The 21,442-nt window shown below is 43.2% G+C and overlaps 1 protein-coding gene across 1 annotated transcript in view; it reads left to right on the forward strand.

Annotated features, from left to right (window-relative positions):
• Positions 1–17,334, forward strand: part of rhd (Rh blood group, D antigen) — a 54,587-nt gene extending 37,253 nt beyond the window's left edge. The window contains exons 9-10 of the mRNA XM_043717645.2: positions 3,719–3,792; positions 14,292–17,334. Coding sequence (XP_043573580.2) covers positions 3,719–3,792; positions 14,292–14,318 — 101 coding nt within the window. The 3' untranslated portion in view covers positions 14,319–17,334. The remainder of the gene's footprint in view (positions 1–3,718; positions 3,793–14,291) is intronic.
• The last annotated feature ends 4,108 nt before the right edge of the window (positions 17,335–21,442 follow it).

The raw sequence follows: 21,442 nt of genomic DNA on the forward strand, positions 1-21,442 counted from the left end.
TAACCTCTTCCATTTCCTCTGGCAGCTCATTCCATACATGTACCACCCTCTGCATGAATACGTTGCCCCTTGGTCTCTTTTACATCTTTCTCCTCTCACCCTAAACCTATGCCCTCTCGTTCTGGACTCCCCCACTCCAGGAAAGAGACTTTGTCTATTTATCCTATCCATGCCCCTCATGATTTTGTAAACCTCTATAAGGTCACCCCTCAGCCTCTGATGCTCCAGGGAAAACAGCTCCAGCCTGTTCAGCCTTTCCCTATAGCTCAAATCCCCCAACCCTGGCAACATCCTTGTAAATCTTTTCTGAACCCTTTCAAGTTTCACAACATCTTTCCGATAGGAAGGAGACCAGAATTGCACGCAATATTCCAACAGTGGCCTAACCAATGACCTGTACAGCCGCAACATGACCTCCCAACTCCTGTACTCAATACTCTGACCAATAAAGGAAAGCATACCAAATGCCTTCTTCACTATCCTATCTACCTGCGACTCCACTTTCAAGGAGCTATGAACCTGCTCTCCAAGGTCTCTTTGTTCAGTTACACTCCCTAGGACCTTACCATTAAGTGTATAAATCCTGCTAAGATTTGCTTTCCCAAAATGCAGCACCTCGCATTTATCTAAATTAAACTCCATCTAACACTTGTCACCCTTTGGCCCATCTGATCAAGATCCTGTTGTAATCTGAGGTAACCTTCTTCACTGTCCACTACACCTCCAATTTTGGTGTCAGCTGCAAACTTACTAACTATACCACTTATGCTCACATCCAAATCATTATATAAATGATGAAAAGTTGTGGACCTAGCACCGATCCTTATGGCACTCCACTGGTCACAGGCTGACAATCAACCCTCTGTCTTCTACCTTTGAGCCAGTTCTGTATCCAAGTAGTTAGTTCTCCTTGTATTCCATAAGATCTAACCTTGCTAACCAGACTCCCATGGGGAACCCTGTCAAACGCCTTACTGAAGTCCATATAGATCACGTCCACCACTCTGCCCTCATCAATCCTCTTTGTTACTTCTTCAAACAACTCAATCAAGTTTGTGAGACATGATTTCCCATGCACAAAGCCATATTGACTATCCCTAATCAGTCCTTGCCTTTCCAAATACATGTACATCCTGTCCCTCAGGATTCCCTCCAAGAACTTGTCAACCACCGACTTGCTCACTGGTCTATAGTTCCCTGGGCTTGTCCTTACCACCCTTCTTAAACAGTAGCCAACCTCCAGTCTTTCAGCACCTCACCTGTGACTATTGATGATACAAATATCTCAGCAAGGGGCCCAGAAATCACTTCCCTAGCTTCCCTCGGAGTTCTTGAGTACACCTGATCAGGTCCTGGGGATTTATCCACTTTTATGTATTTTAAGACATCCAACACTCCCTCCTCTGTAATATGGACATTTTTCAAGATGTCACCATCTATTTCCCTACATTCTATATCTTCCATATCCTTTTCCACAGTAAACACTGATGCAAAATACTCGTTTAGTATCTCCCCCATCACCTGCAGCTCCACACAAGGGCTGCCTTGCTGATCTTTGAGAGGCCCTATTCTCTCCCTAGCTACCTTTTTGTTCTTAGTTCTTTTTCTTTAAAATAAACTTTTTTTAGAAATATTTCATCAAAGTTTGAAGTCATGAACATGAAACTGGACTTTGTCTTGTTGTAAAAAATCTAATTGGTTCACTAACGCCCTTCAAGAAGAGGTCTGTCAACATGATCCAATCAGGTTCAGTAATCACGATGAAACTCATTTATATGAGGAAAATCAGGCAGACCTATCAGCCATAAAGTCAATCTAAAACTAAGGTAATGTCAGCTCAGTCAACTGTGAGAAATCCTCTACATCAAAACTTGGTGATAACTTGTTCAAAAGAAGACAAAGAAAACAATTAACCGTATTTATTGCAGTATTTTTCTTAAGATTAAATTTTATATTTCCGGACTGGTCCAAATCCGGATTGGATCCACCGAAGATTTCCAATTCCCATTCCTCAATATTAACCTTTCCCCAAATGACATTGCAGACCAGAAAAAAACACACAATACCAGTAATAATTTTGTAACTAGTGAGGTGCCATGTGGATTAGTGCTGGGATGACAATTATTAACAACATATATTAATGACTGAAGTGAATATACCATCGGCAAGTTTGCAGATGATACAAAAAAGGAAGGTAAATAGTGAGAATGACATAAAGAATCTACAGACGGATAATGTCAGGCTAAGAGGCTGGGAAAAAAAACCTGGTAGACACAATATAACATGGAAAAATATAAGCTTATGAAATTTGATGGGAAGAATAGAGGAGCTGAATAGTTTTCAAATGGAGAAATCCTTTTAGAAAGCTGAAGCACTGAGTGATTTGGGGCTCTTTGTGCATGAATCTCAATAAGCTAAGTCAGCACATAATAGCGAAAGCAAATGTTCTGTTGGCATATATTTCAAAGGGAATGGAATATAAAAATAGGGAGGTCTTGCTAAAACCATGCAAGGCACTGGTCAGACACAGCTGGAATACTGTGAACATCTCTAGTTCCCTTGTCTAAGGAAAGATATATTGACATTGGAAGCGATCCAGAGAAGGTTCACTAGGCTGATATCAGGTACGCAGAGTTGCATGAGACATGGGCGTCGCTGGCTGGCCAACATTTGTTGCCTGCCCCTAAGGTGCTTTTGAATTAAGTGGCTTACTAGGCCAATTTTCTTATGAAGAGTTGTTGAGTGGGACCTGAGGGCATAGTCTCAAAATAAGTGGTCGCCCATTTAAGACAGAGATGAGGGGAGTGTTTTCCTTTCAGGGGATATTGCCTGTGGAATTCTTTACCACAGAAGGCTATCAAGGTTCTGTCATTATACGTATTCAAGAATAAGATAGATTTTTAATCAGCAAGGGAATCAAGGATTACATTAAAAGGTAGGTAAATTAAGGATTGTATGATCAGCATTGATCTCAATAAATGGACCAGATCTGAAGGGCCTACTACGACTTTTCAATCTAATGGCTATATATTTCAAGATTTTATGTTCAGAATAAACCTTCCTGGAAGAACTATTTTGAAATGAAAACTCTTAAAAAAGCATTTCGTTTTTACCAATGGCAAATGAAGGTGGGATCCAAGGCACCTGCCTCACCTGTTCATGTGAAACTCTGAACGCAGAAAAGCATACACATTGATTCTGTGCTGCAGATATACCCACAACTGAAAGAACAATCAGTGCAAAAAGTTTAACTCACTTGGGAGGGATAAAGCTAAATTAACCTAAAATTAAATTATGTTTTTCAGAAATCTCTCGAGACATCTGTTGTTCTGTGACCTGGTTTGAAGTCCAATGATTGTTGATATCAAGCAAATGTTGTATCCATTCCTATTGTAAAAAAATTCTATAAACAGTAATCAATGGTCAGTTGTACTGGTTTTCGATTATTCTAACTGAAAGAAAAGTGTTGACCAGAGCACTATGGACCAGTTTTCTGCTTTGTGTGACATTAATATATCAGCAATTTCAAGTATCAAAGTAGATACAAGGAACCACAGTTTAATATTTTATCCTAACTATGACATCTCTGACAATGCAGCAAAATGTTGGAATATTGGTCCAGATACTCAATTCTTGAATGGAAGTTGAATGTAGTTTCAAAACCATTGCGTTTGTGCCTTTAAGGATACAAGCTTACAACATTTTGTTTTGTTCACAGGTTTTATCCTGAAGTTAAATATTTGGAAGCAGCCCTCTGATATTAAATGCTATGATGACCAAATTTATTGGGAGGTAAGGAGCAAACTACCTGTGTTGCACAGAAGTGACAAAAATGTTACTGAGTTCTAAATGAGATTTCACTCACAAATTCAAAAATTAACATTGAATACATTTTAATTTTGTGAATAATATTTATCGTTGCGGCAGTACAATTCTGGATGTGAATTTCCAATTATTTGATATTCTTTGACTTGATAATTCATCAGACGTTTCTTCTCTCCCCTCCCCCAACTCCAGTGGGAGTGTCTGTTCTTACCAGTCTGTCAGTTAGACACACCATTGTTCTGCCTTTCTCACATTTCCGCTCACTTAACCTGCACTGTCTGTATCCTTTCTCCTTCTGGATCAGTGGTGCTGGAAGAGCACAGCAATTCAGGCAGCATCCGACGAGCAGCAAAATCGACGTTTCGGGCAAAAGACCTTCATCAGGAATAAAGGCAGAGAGCCTGAAGTGTGGAGAGATAAGCTAGAGGAGGGTGGGGGTGGGGAGAAAGTAGCATAGAGTAGCTTCAGGGCAGAGGAAATGACCTGGGAGTTGCAGTGGGAGAGGGACTCCCTGAGATTCTTGTAGAGAGAGGAGGAAAACTTCTTCAAGGCAGGCATCCTTGCAAGAGGATTCGCAGTAGAGTTAAAATCAACAAGGTAAAAACAATGACTGCAGATGCTGGAAACCAGATTCTGGATTAGTGGTGCTGGAAGAGCACAGCAATTCAGGCAGCATCCGGCGAGCAGCAAAATCGACGTTTCGGGCAAAAGCCCTTCATCAGGAATAAAGGCAGAGAGCCTGAAGCGTGGAGAGATAAGCTAGGGGAGGGTGAGGGTGGGGAGAAAGTAGCATAAAGTAGCTTCAGGGCAGAGGAAATGACCTGGGAGTTGCAGTGGGAGAGGGCAATCCGACCCCTTCCTCCACCCCCCCATCCCCGAACTACGGCATAAAACCGCCCCTCCTCCACCCTTCACGTCAGCTCTGATGAAGTGTCATCTCGATGGGAAACCTTAGCTTGCTCTCTCTTCATGGATGCTGCCTGACCCACCGTGATTTCCAGCATCTTTTGTTTTTTAATTCATACCAATGTTTTAAACAACATCTTTATCTTCCTATTTCTCTTATTTCTTACCTCATTCTGCACCCAAATCAATGGGCAAATTACTTGATCACTGACTCTCAACGGCATTGTTTTTTAACCAGAGTGAGAGATAGATGACTATGATTGTCTCTGTCTCCATCTGGGGAATTACCTTCCATCATTTCACATCTCTCAATAGTCATGCAGCTGAGGTCAGCAATTCATTGCTGGGGGCAAGGGGACAAACTGGAAGTTTAAGAAGGAAATTGAAGGGAAAGTTAGCACAAGGAAGTCAAGAAAGACAACGGTATCAATGAAGCAGAAAACTCAAAAAGGGATCATGCCGTAAGGTTGAATGAAATAGGGGCTGATAGGAAGGGTGAGGGCAGTAACAAATTAAAAATACTATATATGAATGCACGAAGTATTAGAAATAAGATGGATGAGCTTGAGGCTCTTTTGGAAATTGGCAGCTACGATATTGTGGGGATAACTGAGACGTGGCTTCAAGTGGACAGGGCCTGGGAAATGAATATTCAAGGCTACACATGCTATCGTAAGGACAGACTGACGGGCAGAGGGGGTGGGGTGGCCATGTTGGAAAGGATGATATTCAGTCCCTTGCACGGGGGGACCTAGAATCAGGGGATGTAGATAGAGCTGAGAAATTCTAAGGGTAAAAAGACCCTCTTGGGAGTTATCTAGGCCCCCAAACAGTAGTATGGACGTAGGGTGTAAGTTGAATAAGGAGCTGAAATTGGCCTGTCGCAAAGATGTAACTACAGTTGTAATGGGGGATTTCAACATGCAGGTAGACTAGGAGAATCAGGATGGCATTAGACCTCAAGAAAGAGACTTTGTGGAGTGCCTCCGAGATGGATTCTTAGAACAGCTGGTGCTGGAGCCTACCAGGGAGAAGGCAATTCTGGATCTGGTATTGTGCAACGAACCAGAATTGATCAGGGATCTCGAAGTGAAGGAGCCATTAGGAGGTAGTGACCATAATACAATAAGCTTCAATCTGCAATTTGAAAGGGAGAGGGTAGAATCGGTAATGACAATATTTCAGTTGAATAAAGGGAACTATGGAGCTATGAAGGAGGAGCTGGCCAAAGTTCAATGGTGCAATACCTTAGCAGGGATGACAATGTATAATGCAGAAGAAGCAGGATCAGTTCATTCCAAAAAGGAAGAAAGAACCTATGAGGAGGCAGGGGTGGCCGTGGCTGATGAGGGAAGTTAAGAAACACATAAAGTCAAAAGAGAAAAAGTATAACATAGCAAAGATAAGTGGGAAAACGGAGGACTGGGAAGCTTTTAAAGAACAACAGAGGATTACTAAGAAGGAAATACGCAGAGAAAAAATGAGGTACGAAGGTAAATTGGCCAAAAATATAAAAGAGGATAGTAAAAGCTTTTTTAGGTATGTGAAAGGGAAAAAAATGGTTAAGACTAAAATTGGGACCTTGAAGACAGAAACAGGGGAATATATTACGGGGAACAAAGAAATGGCAGAAGAGTTGAATTGGTACTTCAGATCTGTGTTCATTTGGGAAGACATAAGCAATCTCCCAGAGGTAATAGTGGCTGAAGGACCTGAACTGAAGGGAATTTATATTTGCCAGGAATTGGTGTTGGAGAGACTGTTAGGTCTGAAGGTTGATAAGTCCCAGGGGTCTGATGGTCTACATCCCAGGGTACTGAAGGAGGTGGCTCTAGATATTGTTGCGTTGGTGAGTATTTTCCAGAGTTCGATAGATTCAGGATCAGTTCCTGTGGATTGGAAGGTGGCTAATGTTGTCCCACTTTTTAAGAAAGGAGCGAGAGGGAAAACAAGAAATTATAGGCCAGTTAGTCTGACCTCAGTGGTGGGAAAGATGCTGGAGTCAATTATAAAGGATGAAATTATGACACATCTGGATAGCAGGATAGGTCAGAGTCAGCATGGATTCATGAAGGGGAAATCATGCTTGATTAATCTTCTGGAATTTTTTGAGGATGTAACTCTGAAAATGGACAAGGGAGATCCAGTAGATGTAGTGTACTTGGACTTTCAGAAAGCCTTTGATAAAGTCCCACATAGGAGATTAGTGAGCAAAATTAGGGCACATGGTATTGGGGGCAAAGTACTGACTTGGATTGAAAATTGGTTGGCTGACAGGCAACAAAGAATAGTGATAAACGGCTCCCTTTCGGAATGGCAGGCGGTGACCAGTGGGGTACCGCAGGGATCAGTGCTGGGACCGCAGATTTTTACAATATATATTAATGATATAGAAGATGGTATTAATAGTAACATTAGCAAATTTGCTGATGATACAAAGCTGGGTGGCAGGGTGAAATGTGAGGAGGATGTTAGGAAATTACAGGGTGATCTGGATAGGTTAGGTGAGTGGGCAGATGCATGGCAGATGCAGTTTAATGTGGATAAATGTATGGTTATCCACTTTGGTGGCAAGAACAGGAAGGCAGATTATTACCTAAATGGAGTTAAGTTAGGTAAAGGGGCAGTACAAAGAGATCTGGGTGTTCTTGTACACCAGTCAATGAAGGCAAGCATGCAGGTACAGCAGGTAGTGAAGAAAGCTAATAGCATGCTGGCCTTCATAACAAGAGGGATTGAGTATAGAAGAAAAGAGGTTCTTCTGCAGCTGTACAGTGCCCGGGTGAGACCGCACCTGGAATATTGTGTGCAGTTCTGGTCTCCAAATTTGAGGAAAGACATTCTGGCTATTGAGGGAGTGCAGCGTAGGTTCACCAGGTCAATTCCTGGAATGGCGGGACTATCTTATGTTGAAAGATTGGAGCGACTGGGCTTGTATACCCTTGAGTTTAGAAGACTGAGAGGGGATCTGATTGAGACGTATAAGATTATTAAAGGATTGGACACTCTGGAGGCAGGAAACATGTATCCGCTGATGGGTGAGTCCCGAACCAGAGGACACAGCTTAAAAATAAGGGGTAGGCCATTTAGGACAGAGATGTGGAAAAACTTCTTCACCCGAGAGTGGTGGGTGTGTGGAATGCTCTGCCCCAGAAGACAGTGGAGGCCCAGTCTCTGGATTCGTTTAAGAAAAAGTTGGATAGAGCTCTCAAGGATAGTGGAATCAAGGGTTATGGAGATAAGGCAGGAACAGGATAAGGACTGAGGATGATCAGCCATGATCATAATGAATGGTGGTGCAGGCTCGAAGGGCAGAATGGCCTACTCCTGCACCTATTGTCTATTGTCTATTGTCATTGAGATGCAGAAATAAATGAACATTGTCTGGCAGCATGTAGTAGTGCTCCAAACACTACACTATTGTCTATGCTTCTGTAAGGAAGTTTCTTGGTTATGTTTGCTGTTAACTTTAATCATGAATTTGAACAAAACCATTTGATTTAGTGGTTCTCACACTATGCTCTCACACTCAGGCCCCATCAACCTTGTCTGATATTTTTTACCGCAGTACCTTGACTGATCTTAGCAAAAATAGAGAGGATGAAATTAATCTTAAGCAGCAACAAAAATAGGCAAGCATGCATCAACAGTCTATTTTATGCAGTTTCCAGTTTTCTTTCCCATTGACTTCAATCTATCTCTTGTTAAAATTTCTGTTCTCCTTCACATGAAGATTTGGACAGGTAGGAGTAATCCATCCAGTCCCTCGAGCTTGCTCTGCATTTAACAAGTTCATGGATTCATCTGATTGTAACCGCAAATCTATGTTCTTACTTTTCCCTATAATTTTTCAACTTCTTACTCATCAAGAATCTATAGAGCACTGCCTTACAAATATTCAGACTCCCTTCCACTGCCTTTTTTTGGAAGAGAGTTCAAAATACTTATAATCCTTTATGAGAAAAATAAAGTTTGTCTCATTTCTGTTTTAAATGGACAATGCCTTCTTTTAAACAGTGTCCTCCAGTTATAGTAGAAAGTGAGGACTGCAGATGCTGGAGACCAGAGTTGTAAAGTATGGTGCTGGAAAAGCGCAGCAGGCCAGGCAGCATCCGAGGAGCAGGAGAATCGACGTTTCGGGCATAAGCCCTTCTTCAGGAATGAGGCTGGTGTGCCAAGCGGGCTGAGATAAAAGGTGGGGGGGGGGGGGGGGAATTTGGGGGAGGGGCACTGGGAATACGATAGGTGGAAGGAGGTGAGGGTGATAGACCGAAGAGAGGGTGGGGGCGGAGAGGTCGGGAAGAAGTTTGCAGGTCAAGAGGGCGATGCTGAATCCGGGGGTTGGGACTGAGATAAGGTGGGAGGAGGGGAAATGAGGAAGCTGGAGAAATCTACATTCATACATGTGTTTGTTGGAGGGTTCCTAGGCGGAAGATGAGGCGCTCTTCCTCCAGGCGTCCTGTGGCCAGGGTCTGGCACCAACCCAACCGCCCCATGGCTGAAAACTTTAACTCCCCCTCCCACTCCGCCAAGGACATGCAGGTCCTTGGCCTCCTCCATCACCAGACCCTGGCCACACGACGCCTGGAGGAAGAGTGCCTCATCTTCCGCCTAGGAACCCTTCAACCACATGGGATGAATGTAGATTTCTCCAGCTTCCTTAATTCCCCTCCACCCCACCTTATCTCAGTCCCAACCCTCGGATTCAGCACCGCCCTCTTAACCTGCAATCTTCTTCCCGACCTCTCCGCGCCCACCCCCTCTCCGGCCTAACACCCTCACCCTCACCTCCTTCCACCTATTGTATTCCCAGCGCCCCTCTCCCAAATTTCCCTCCCCACCTTTTATCTCAGCCCGCTTGGCACACCAGCCTCATTCCTGAAGAAGGACTTATTCCTGAAACGTCGATTCTCCTGCTCCTCGGATGCTGCCTGGCCTGCTGCCCTTTTCCAGCACCACACTTTTCAACTCCTCTAGTTATAGACTCTCCATGAGAAGTATCAACTCTCCACAATCACCCTGTTAGAGTAATAGAGTCATAGAGATGTACAGCATGGAAGCAGACCCTTCGGGCCAACCCGTCCATGCCGACCAGATATCCCAACCCAATCTAGTCCCACCTGCCAGCACCTGGCCCATATCTCTCTAAACCCTTCCTATTCATATACCCATCCAGATTCCTTTTAAATGTTGCAATTGTACCAACCTCCACCACTTCCTCTGGCAGCTCATTCCATACACATACCACCCTTTACATGAAAAAGTTGCCCCTTAGGTCTCTTTTATATCTTTCCCCTCTCTCCCTAAACCTATGCCCTCTAATTCTAGACTTCCCCACCCCATCCTATCCATGCCCCTCATGATTTTGTAAACCTCTACAAGGTCACCCCTCAGTCTCTGATGCTCCAGGGAAAACAGCCCCATCCTATTCAGCCTCTCCCTATAGCTCAAATCCTCCAACCCTGGCAACATCCTTGTAAATCTTTTCTGAACCCTTTCAAATTTCACAACATCTTTCCGATAGGAGGGAGACCAGAATTGCACGGAATATTCCAACAGTGGCCTAACCAATGTCCTGTACAGCTGTAAATGCCCTCGTAACTCCTGTACTCAATACTCTGACCATTAAAGGAAAGCATACCAAACGCCTTCTTCACTATCCTTTTCTGCGACTCCACTTTCAAGGAGCTATGAACCTGCACTCCAAGGTGTCTTTGTTCAGCAACACTCCCGAGGACCTTAACATTAAGTGTATAAGTCCTGCTAAGTTTTGCTTTCCCAAAATGCAGCACCTTGTATTTAACTGAATTAAACTCCATCTGCCACTTCCCAGCCCATTGGCCCATATGAACAAGATTTCTTTATAATCTGAGGTAACCTTCTTCACTGTCCACTACACCTCAATTTTGGTGTCATCTGCAAACTTACTAACTATACCTCTTATGCTCGCATCCAAATCATTTATATAAATGATGAAAAGAAATGGACCCAGCACCAATCCTTGTGGCACTCTGAAAAATAACCCTCCACCACCACCCTCTGTCTTCTACCTTTGAGCCAGTTCTGTATTCAAATGGTGAGTTCTCCTGTATTCCGTGAGATCTAACCTTGCGAATCAGTCTCCCATGGGGAACCTTGCCGAACGCCTTACTAAGGTCCAAATAGATCACATCTACCGCTCTACCCTCATCGATCCTCTTTGTTACTTCTTCAAAAAACTCAATCAAGTTTGCGAGACATGATTTCCCTTCACCCTAACAGGAATATACTTTCTCTGGATTCTCATTTTCTCATTTCTGAAAGCTTCACATTTTCCAAACTTCCTTTTACCTGCGAACATGTGTCCCCAATCAGCTTTTGAAAGTTCTTGTCTAATACCATCAAAATTGGCCTTTCTCCAATTTAGAACTTCAACTTTTGGATCTGGTCTATCCTTTCCCATCACTATTTTAAAACTAATAGAATTATGGTCGCTGGTTCCAAAGTGCTCCCCCACTGACACCTCAGTCACTGCCCTGCCTTATTTCCCAAGAGTAGGTCAAGTTTTGTACCTTCTCTAGCAGCTACATCTACATACTGAATCAGAAAATCTTTTTTGGATTAGATTCCCTACAATGTGGAAACAGACCCTTCGGCCCAACAAGTCCACACCAACCCTCCGGAGAGTAACCCACCCAGACCCATTTCCCTCTGACTAATGCACCAAACATGGCCAATTCACCTGACCTGCATATCTTTGGGTTATGGGAAAAAACTAACGCAGACACAGGGAGCATGTGCAAACTCCACACAATTGCCCAAGGCTGGAATTGAACCTGGGACCCTGGTGCTGTAAGGTAGCAGTGCTAACCACTGTGCCACCCTTCTTTGTACACACTTATCTAATTCCTCTCCATCTAAACCCTTAACACTATGGCAGTTGCAGTCTATATTTGGAAAGTTAAAATCCCCTACCATAGCCACCCTATTTTTCTTACAGATAACTGAGATCTCCTTACAAATTTGCTTCTCAATTTCCCTCTGACTATTAGGGGGTCCACAAAACAATTCCAATAAGGTGATCATCCCTTTCTTATTTCTCAGATCCCCCCAAATAACGTCCCTGGATGTATTTCCGGGAATATCCTCCCTCAGTACAGCTGTAATGCTATCCCTTATCAAAAACGCCACTCCCCCTTCTCTCTTGCCTCCCCTTCTGTCCTTCCTGTAGTATTTGTATCCTGGAACATTAAGCTGCCAGTCCTGCCATCCCTGAGCTATGTTTCTGTAATTGCTTTGATCTCCCAGTCCCATGTTCCTAACCATGCCCTGAGTTTATCAAATCACCACATATTCTTCCAAACTCCAGTGGTTACACCTAATCTTTCCTCATGAGACCACCTGCCCATTCCAGATTGGTCCAGTGAAAGTTCTCTGAACTGCCTACTTACACCATTCTTTAAATACGGTGACCAAAACCGTGCACAGTATTTCTAATGTGGTCTCACCAAATACCTTTATAACTGAAGGACCATCACCTGACTTTAGTATTTAATTGTATTGTGCTTATGAAAAATGATGACACTCTATGAGCTTTCTAATTACTTGCTGCACCTATGTACTGGCCTTTTATGGTTCATGCGCTAGGACACCCAGGTCCCTTTACATATCAGAACAAAACAATTTGTTTGATTAGCACCACATCTACAAACATTTAGTCCTTCCACTGGTGTTGCTCAACATTGGCAATGGAAACCATCTACAAGATGCGCTGCAGAAATTTATGAAGGCTCCTTAGACTGCACCTTCCAAACTCACAACCATACCACCTAGAAGGATAAAGGCAGCAGGCACATCTGCAAGTTCCCTTCCAAGTCACTCACCACTCTGACTTGGAAATATGTTGCTGTTTCTTCAGTGTCGCTGGGTCAAACTTCTGGACTCTGTACCTGTGTCAAATGTACTGCAGAAATTTAAGAAGTCAGACGCCCAGTACCTTCGATAGGACAATTAGGAATTGGGCAATAAATGCCAACCCAGCAACCCTCACACCCCATGAATTAATTTAAAGGTCTATCAGAACCCAAGCATTTATCAATTCACTGTGCCATTAATTTACTCAGTACCATCTTGTACATACTTGCTTTTGAAATGTTCGCAGAAATTCCTCCTATCTATCTAGCTTTCTTTCACACTCTAATCTTTCCCTCATTAACTCTCTGATTATCATTTGCTCTTTGCTTCCCCTTTATGTCCTCCGACGTTGAACAGTTATTTGTGCCACATTGCTGTGGTTAATTAGCTCATCAACTGTGCAGCACCCACTCTCATACAAATAAGCTGAACAAACCTCAAACCTCTTGGATCCTTTCAAAGCCTGAGGCTCCAATGCTCCTGTCCTCTGGGTCCCCTTACCTGCCTCAAACTTTATCTTGCTATTTTTCCTTTTTTGTCCTCCATGGAATACTGGGAGAACTAGCTATTTGGATACAGAACTGGCTCAAAGGCAGAAAACAGAGAGTGGTGGTGGAGGGTTGCTTTTCAGATTGGACCAGCAGTGTGCCACAAGGATAGGTGCTGGGTCCACTGCTTTTCGTCATTTATATAAATGATTGGGATGTGAACATAAGAGGTATAGTTAGTAATTTTGTAGATGACACCAAAATTGGAGGTATAGTGGACAGCGAAGAAGCTTACCTCAGATTACAACGGGATCTTCATCAGATGGGCCAATAGGCCAAGGAGTGGTAAATGGAGTTTAATTTAGATAAATATGAGGTGCTGCATTTGTGAAAGGCAAATCAGGGCAGGACTTATACACTTAATGAAAGATCCTGGGAGTGTTGCTGAACAAAGAGACCTTGGAGCGTAGGTTCATTGTTCCTTGAAAGTGGAGACAAAGATAGACAAGAGAGTGAAGAAGGCATTTGATGTACTTACCTTGATTGGTCAGTGCATTGAGTATAAGAGTTAGGAGGTCATGTTGTGGCTGTACAGGACATTGGGTTGGCAACTTTTGGAGTACTGCATGCAATTCTGGTCTCCCTCCTATAGCAAGGATGTTGTGAAGTTAGAAAGGGTGCAGAAAAGATTTACGAGAATGTTGCCAGGGTTGGAGCAATTGAGCTACAGGGAAAGGCTGAATACACTGGGGTCATTTTCCCTGGAGCGTCAGAGAATGAGAGGTGACCTTAGAGAGCTTTATAAAACTATGAGGGGCATGGATAGGGTAAATAGACAATGTGGAGAAAGTGAGTACTGCAGATGCTGGAGAGTCAGGGTTAAAAAGTGTAGTGTTGGAACAGCACAGCAGGTCTGGCAGCATCCAAGGAACAGGAGAGTTGACGTTTCAGGCATAAGTCCTTCAACGTGAATGACACAAAAAACAAACAGCCAGAGTAATATTGAATGAACTGCAGGGAGATTAACCTTTCGTTATATCTAATTTTTCTTTGTAAGGAAGAATTCTGTGAAGAACAATTTTTCTGTGAGCCGTTATGCTGTAAAGAATTAATGTCTGCTGTAAACTGGGCTCTAAGTAGTTGACAATGGAGCTGATTCATTTTTCTTTTTTTATATAGTTTCCACACTTAGCAACAATAATTTGAAAACATTCACCATCATTGTTGCTATTTGGGCACAACAAGACTACAGGTGATAAATAATTTCCAAAAGGTTGAAGTAATTTCACAAGAAGTGTACAAAAGAACAATGGACTCTTGAATTTAAGCAAACAATAATGTATGGCTTTGTCTGCTGATACCACTGCCCAAATGTAATATGAAACATGTCCATGCATGTTGAAAACACACTGGACTGTATAAGCATTTTTCAAAATGCAAGAGCTTTATACAATACTTGGTTGTTTCTGTTTTTGATTAAGTATTGTATTGATTGTGTGAAAATTTGTATTTTCTGATCATGTGAACCTTGTAAGCCAGCATTAAAAACGTTGAAGAAATTTTGATGTAGTAACTATTTAGAAAAAGTGAATCTTCCTTCATGGAGTATTTAACAAATGTAATAGCTGTATGACAGCTAGTCATACAGACCAGAAGTTTACATGCTCAAGATTCCATGGTCTGTGCTGTTAGATAATGTCATCTCAGCCAACTATATGGTTTTGTAATACCTCTTAGATCCCTTGGAAAGGAATAGAAAAATCAGCTTGTGTTATTATTTCTATCCAGGATTTTTGGTGGAAAAATATCCACAAATAAAAAAAATCAATCCTTCACATCCAAATAATCTGCCAAAGGCAACTGTTTGGGTTCACTTATTTTAAAAAATGTCATTTGGTAATATTATTTTTTTAAGGTGAATGATTCCCCCCCGCCAAAAGTAGACAGTATAAATTTTACTAATCTGTCCACCACTGGCTTTGTGGGCCAACAGTATACGAGAGAGATTTGGAAATGAAGGACAGCATACCATGTTTTACAAATAATTTCTTTTAAATATTTTCCACACCTGAAAAACCAAATCTGAAATCATCCAAAGTAGACAGATATTCCAAATTTTTGACATTTCCGTAGTGCAAAAAGATCTAGACCAACTGCATAAATTCACAAAATGCATTTTTATATTTCTACAAATACAACACCATCCCTGAAAATTGACATCAGTTTATTTTCCTGGTTTATTTGAAATAAAATTAGTAAAATTGAGAATTTTACAGATGCTACAAGTACAATCAGAAATGCAATAAGATTCAATTATTTCAATTCATAAGCCTGACTCAGCCATATACCCACTTAACATTGAACCCAACATCACTCAACTCCAGAAGTGTTCTTATTTATCTTTTATTCGGTAAGATGACAGCAGCATCATTGTTATATCGTGAACACATTTTCCTGATTTTGATTCTTATCTGCAATGTAAGTCACTTGAAAAAAGAACATATGGCTTGCTTATGTGATGCAAATGTTCTTATCACATTTTAGAGTCTTTCTGTAGTATTGTACTAATTTCAATCCAACTGCAGAGGTTGGATTGTAGATATAATGATGATATAATGTGTGATTATTTGTCAGCTAAAGATTTGACATGGAATATTAAGTGTGGGGTGGTGTTACAGTTCACTTGGAGTCAAAGTTGCTGTGTCAACATACACTTTTAGTTGTTTTCTCTTACTGCATAATAGATTTCTGTTTTATTACTTTCATATAGCATAAGCAAGCATAGATATTGAGAAATTGTGCTGCTTCATTGGGGCCATTGTATTAGCATAACATGATATACACCAGAGGTAGAGAGAAATTATGCTATCTCCCTGCAGTTCATTCAATCTTTAGAATTGGGTGTCACTTATACTCAACGGCTGAGTATCTATATTCAATTCAAGACAGACGTTGATAGATTTTTGGGAAATTGGAGAATTTTGAAATAATGGAGTAGCACGGGAAAGTGGAATTGAGGTAGAATATCTGCTATTAAGTGGCTGAGCGGGTTCAAAAGCTTTATTTTAAATGCTCTTATGTGCTCATTCACAACCTCTCCTTATTCTATTAACAATCCAAGCTGACTTGTAAAATACTTAGGAGTGCAGTGGAGCCATTTTAGATTTAAATTTTTATTGTCACGTGTAGAGAATTACAGGATTAGAGTGAAAAATGTATCATGTTGCAACACATGGTACCATCTTAAGTACAAAGGTACCTAGGTACAAAAAAAAACTTAGGTACAAAGTAGCAAAGGAGACAAAGTTAAAAAAGGTTAAGCATTATCTTCATATAATAAGCAGAAAAATAAAGAAACAAGGTCATAGTTAACAGATTAAGGAATTTAGCAGAAAAGGTATGTTTAGTGTAGGAGTGGCCCATACATGCTTGTACCAAAATGGTCTGTCAGCTCACAAAAAATTGGCCTACAAGGATTATGTAGATTGAGGCAGCCTGTCCCAGCATTAAAACCCTAAATGGCTGAAAATAGATAAACGACACAAACAGCCTTTTGATAAGAGCATGCCTAAAGACAAATAAGTGATGAACCGCAGCCACATTAATGAAAGTATAATTGGCCCAGTAAAAACATTTAAACCTCGATCTGGGGATTAATTAGCTTTAGGAACTGACTTCTCTTATGCCCTGAACAAAAGAGGCTGTTCACAGCCCACCAATCACAAAGTGCTACCAACACTAGTTGTATAATTTTACACGTTATAACTAATATCATATCAGAATTCAAGCTGTCCTTAGACATAAGCCAGCCTGAGACAGATCCGAAATTGTAAGTTTGGAATGCGAATGATTAGGATGCATAGAAAGATCCAAGGCCTAGAGATTATTGTGTCTGTTAAACACTATGAGACCATGGGAATCTGAGGTTGTCTGCAGGGATGCCCATCATTAACTAGGTGTCCATCATTGATTAGGTGTCCCTTAGGATTGGATATATGAAGAAAGAAGGAAGGACAGTTATTGCTGTATTTGATTATTGTAACAAAATGTATAAGAATATTGCTTTTTACTGGAAAGACTGCGTGTCATTGATCTCTTCTGATCTAAGCTAAAGACTAAGTGAATAATTAAGTTTGTATGTCAAGGCTAGATTTGGGGGAAGATCCTTTGGCCCTCTCCTTGCTTTAAGTGGTTTCTACTTAAATAAAAGAATCCTGCCTGCCTCCTGAGTCTTCATCCACGACTGGGGATTACGCTCCTATATTTAGTTTCAGGCTTCCATTAGCAGGCTTGCCATCTTGAAACTACAAAATAACTTTACTTATGATTAGTCCCCTGAGCATGCCAGGTACTGGTCTAAGTTAGACTTCATTGTTCCCCAATTAATTTCCAGGAAAAAGAGATGGCAATATATATGGCAATTTGCAGTTTGGCATCTTTTTGTGGTATAAAATGAGCTCGTGTATCAGCAAAATATTTGAATTGATTTTTAAGACTGATCAGCTGCAAGGTAACATTTTTACAAAATGCTTGGTCCTGTTATATAATCTGGGACAGATTACACATCCAAACAACTTCCAGTGACATGAATGCTTTCTCGTATAGGTCATCTCAACAGGTCAGAAATGGTTAATTAAGAATCGGGCTAAAGTGCTCCTAATTTCAGAGTCATTCTCAAGTCAAAGTGAATATTATCTGCCATATTTTCACTCATTCACTTCATACAACCAACTGCTATAATGGAATTAATGAGACTTCTTCTGAACACAAAATCTTTTGGAAAAAAAGTACTCATACAAAGATCCTGGGGTGTGTTGCTGAACAAAGAGACCTTGGATTCTTAAAAGTGGAGTCTCAGGTAAATAGGATAGTGAAGGCAGCATTTGGTGTGCTTTCCTTTACTGGACAGAGCATGGAGTATAGGAGTTGGAAGGTCATGTTGCGGCTGTACAAGACATTGGTTAGGCCACTTTTGGAATATTGTGTTCAATTCTGAAATCTCTCCTATCGGAAGGATGTTGTGAAACTTGAAAGGGTTCAGAAACAATTCACAAGGATGTTGCCAGGGCTGTAGGGCTTGAGTTACAGGTAGAAGCTGAATAGGCTGGGGTTGTTTACCTTGGATTATCAGAGGCTGAGGGGTGACAGTACAGAGGTTTATAAAAGCATGAGGGGCATGGATAGGGGAAATAGACAAGGTCTTTTCCCTGGGTTAGGGGAGTCCAGAACTAGAGATCATAGGTTTAGGATGAGAGGAGAAAAAAGGGATCTAAGGGGCAACTTTTTCACACAAAGGGTGGTGTGTATTGAATGAGCTGCCAGAGGAGGTGGTGAAGGCTGGTACAATTATAACATTTAATAGGCATCTGAATGGGTATATGAATAGGAAGGGTTTAGAGGGATACGGGCCAAGTGCAGGCAAGTGGGACTAGATTAGGCTCGGATATCTGGGCAGCATGTACGAGTTGGATCAAAAGCACAGAAACAGACCCATCTATCGCTATAGCTCTCTGACATCCAGACCCATTTCATGGTAAGAGAAAAAAAAGAATTAATACTGGAGGCAGCATGGTGGCTCAATGGTTACCACTGCTGCCTCATAGCGCCAGTGACTTGGGTTAGTTTCATCCTTACTCCCGCCCACCTTCCGAGGACCCCTTCGCCCACCTCCAACACACTACATCCACCTGGACACCCCGCGCTGGCCTATTACCTGCCCTCGACCTCTTCATTTCCAACTGCCGCCGGGACATTAACCGCCTCAACCTGTCGACCCCCCTCCCCCACTCCAACCTCTCACCCTCACAACGCGCAGCCCTCCAATCCCTCTGCTCCAATCCTGACCTCACCATCAAGCCAGCGGACAAAGGGGGCGCAGTGGTAGTCTGGCGCACTGACCTCTACATCGCTGAAGCCAAACGCCAACTCGAGGACACCTCTTCCTACCGCCCCCTTGGCCATGACCCCACCCCCCATCACCAAAACATCATCTCCCAGACCATACACAACCTCATCACCTCAGGAGATCTCCCACCCACAGCTTCCAACCTCATAGTCCGGGAACCCCGCACTGCCCGGTTCTACCTCCTTCCCAAGATCCACAAGCCTGACCACCCTGGCCGACCCATTGTCTCAGCATGCTCCTGTCCCACTGAACTCATCTCTACCTACCTCAACACTGTCTTATCCCCCCAGTCCAGGAACTCCCCACATACGTTCGAGACACCACCCACGCCCTCCACCTCCTCCAAGACTTCCGTTTCCCCGACCCCCAACGCCTCATCTTCACCATGGATATCCAATCCCTCTACACCTCCATCCGCCATGACCAGGGCCTCCAAGCCCTCCGTTTATTCCTCTCCAGACGTTCCCAACAGTACCCCTCCAGTGACACTCTCATTCGTTTGGCCGAACTGGTCCTCACCCTTAACAATTTCTCCTTTGAATCCTCCCACTTCCTCCAGACCAAAGGGGTAGCCATGGGCACACGTATGGGCCCCAGCTATGCCTGTCTCTTTGTTGGCTATGTAGAGCAGTTGATCTTCCGTAATTACACCGGCACCACTCCCGACCTCTTCCTCCGCTACATTGATGACTGCATTGGCGCCACCTCGTGCTCCCGCGAGGAGGTTGAGCAATTCATCAACTTCACCAACACATTCCACCCTGACCTTAAATTTACCTGGACCATCTCTGACACCTCCCTCCCCTTCCTGGATCTCTCCATCTCCATCAGTGACGACCGACTTGACACTGACATTTTCTACAAACCCACCGACTCCCACAGCTACCTGGATTACACCTCTTCCCACCCTACCTCTTGCAAAAATGCCATCCCGTATTCCCAATTCCTCCCCCTCCGCCGTATCTGCTCCCAGGAGGAGCGGTTCCACCATAGAACACACCAGATGGCCTCCTTCTTTAGAGACCGCAATTTCCCTTCCCACGTGGTTAAAGATGCCCTCCAACGCATCTCATCCACATCCCGCACCTCCGCCCTCAGACCCAACCCCTCCAACCGCAACAAGGACAGAACGCCCCTAGTGCTCACCTTCCACCCTACCAACCTTCGCATAAACCAAATCATCCGCCGACATTTCCGCCACCTCCAAACAGACCCCACCACCAGGGATATATTTCCCTCCCCACCCCTCTCCGCCTTCCGCAAAGACCGTTCCCTCCGTGACTACCTGGTCAGGTCCACGCCCCCCTACGACCCACCCTCCCATCCTGGCACTTTCCCCTGCCACCGCAGGAACTGTAAAACCTGTGCCCACACCTCCTCCCTCACCTCCATCCAAGGCCCTAAAGGAGCCTTCCACATCCAAAGTTTTACCTGCACATCCACTAATATCATCTATTGTATCCGTTGCTCCCGATGCGGTCTCCTCTACATTGGGGAGACTGGGCGCCTCCTAGCAGAGCGCTTTAGGGAACATCTCAGAGACACCCGCATCAATCAACCAAATCGCCTAGTGGCTCAACATTTCAACTCCCCCTCCCACTCTGCCAAGGATATGGAGGTGCTGGGCCTCCTCCACCGCCGCTCCCTCACCACCAGACGCCTGGAGGAAGAACGCCTCATCTTCCGCCTCGGAACACTTCAACCCCAGGGCATCAATGTGGATTTCAACAGTTTCCTCATTTCCCCTTCCCCCACCTCATCCTAGTTTCTAACCTCCAGCAACTCGACTTGTCCGGACTTGTCCGACCTGCCCAGCTCCTTTTCCACCTATCCACTCCACCCTCTCTTCCCTGACCTATCACCTTCATCTCCTTCCCCACTGACCTATTGTACTCTATGCTACTCTCTCCCCACCCTCACCCTCCTCTAGCTTATCTCTCCATGCTTCAGGCTCTCTGCCTTTATTCCTGATGAAGGGCTTTTGCCCGAAACGTCGATTTTGCTGCTCGCCGGATGCTGCCTGAATTGCTGTGCTCTTCCAGCACCACTAATCCAGAATCTAGTTTCCAGCATCTGCAGTCATTGTTTTTACTTCATCCTTGGGGTGACTGTCTGCGTGGAGTTTGCATGTTCTCAGTGTCTATGCAGGTTTACTATGTGTGTTCCGGTTTTCTCCCACAGTCGTTATATGAGCAGATTAGGTTGATTGGCCATGGTAAATCACCTATAGTGTCCAGAGATGTGCAGATTAGATGGATTCACCAAGTGAAACACGGGGTTACATGGTTCAGAGTCTGGGAGGGCTACTCTTTAGAGAGTCTGTGTGGATTCGATAAATCGAATAGCCTGCTTCCACACTGTAGGTATTTTGTGGAGTCTGTGGCCTTTCATCATAACACTTCTGACAAAGTCACACCCCTAAAAG

Source organism: Chiloscyllium plagiosum, unplaced genomic scaffold, assembly GCF_037043375.1.
Source record: "Chiloscyllium plagiosum isolate Xiang-an unplaced genomic scaffold, Cpla_swu_hap1 HiC_scaffold_30, whole genome shotgun sequence".
Classification (NCBI taxonomy): Eukaryota; Metazoa; Chordata; class Chondrichthyes; order Orectolobiformes; family Hemiscylliidae; genus Chiloscyllium; species Chiloscyllium plagiosum.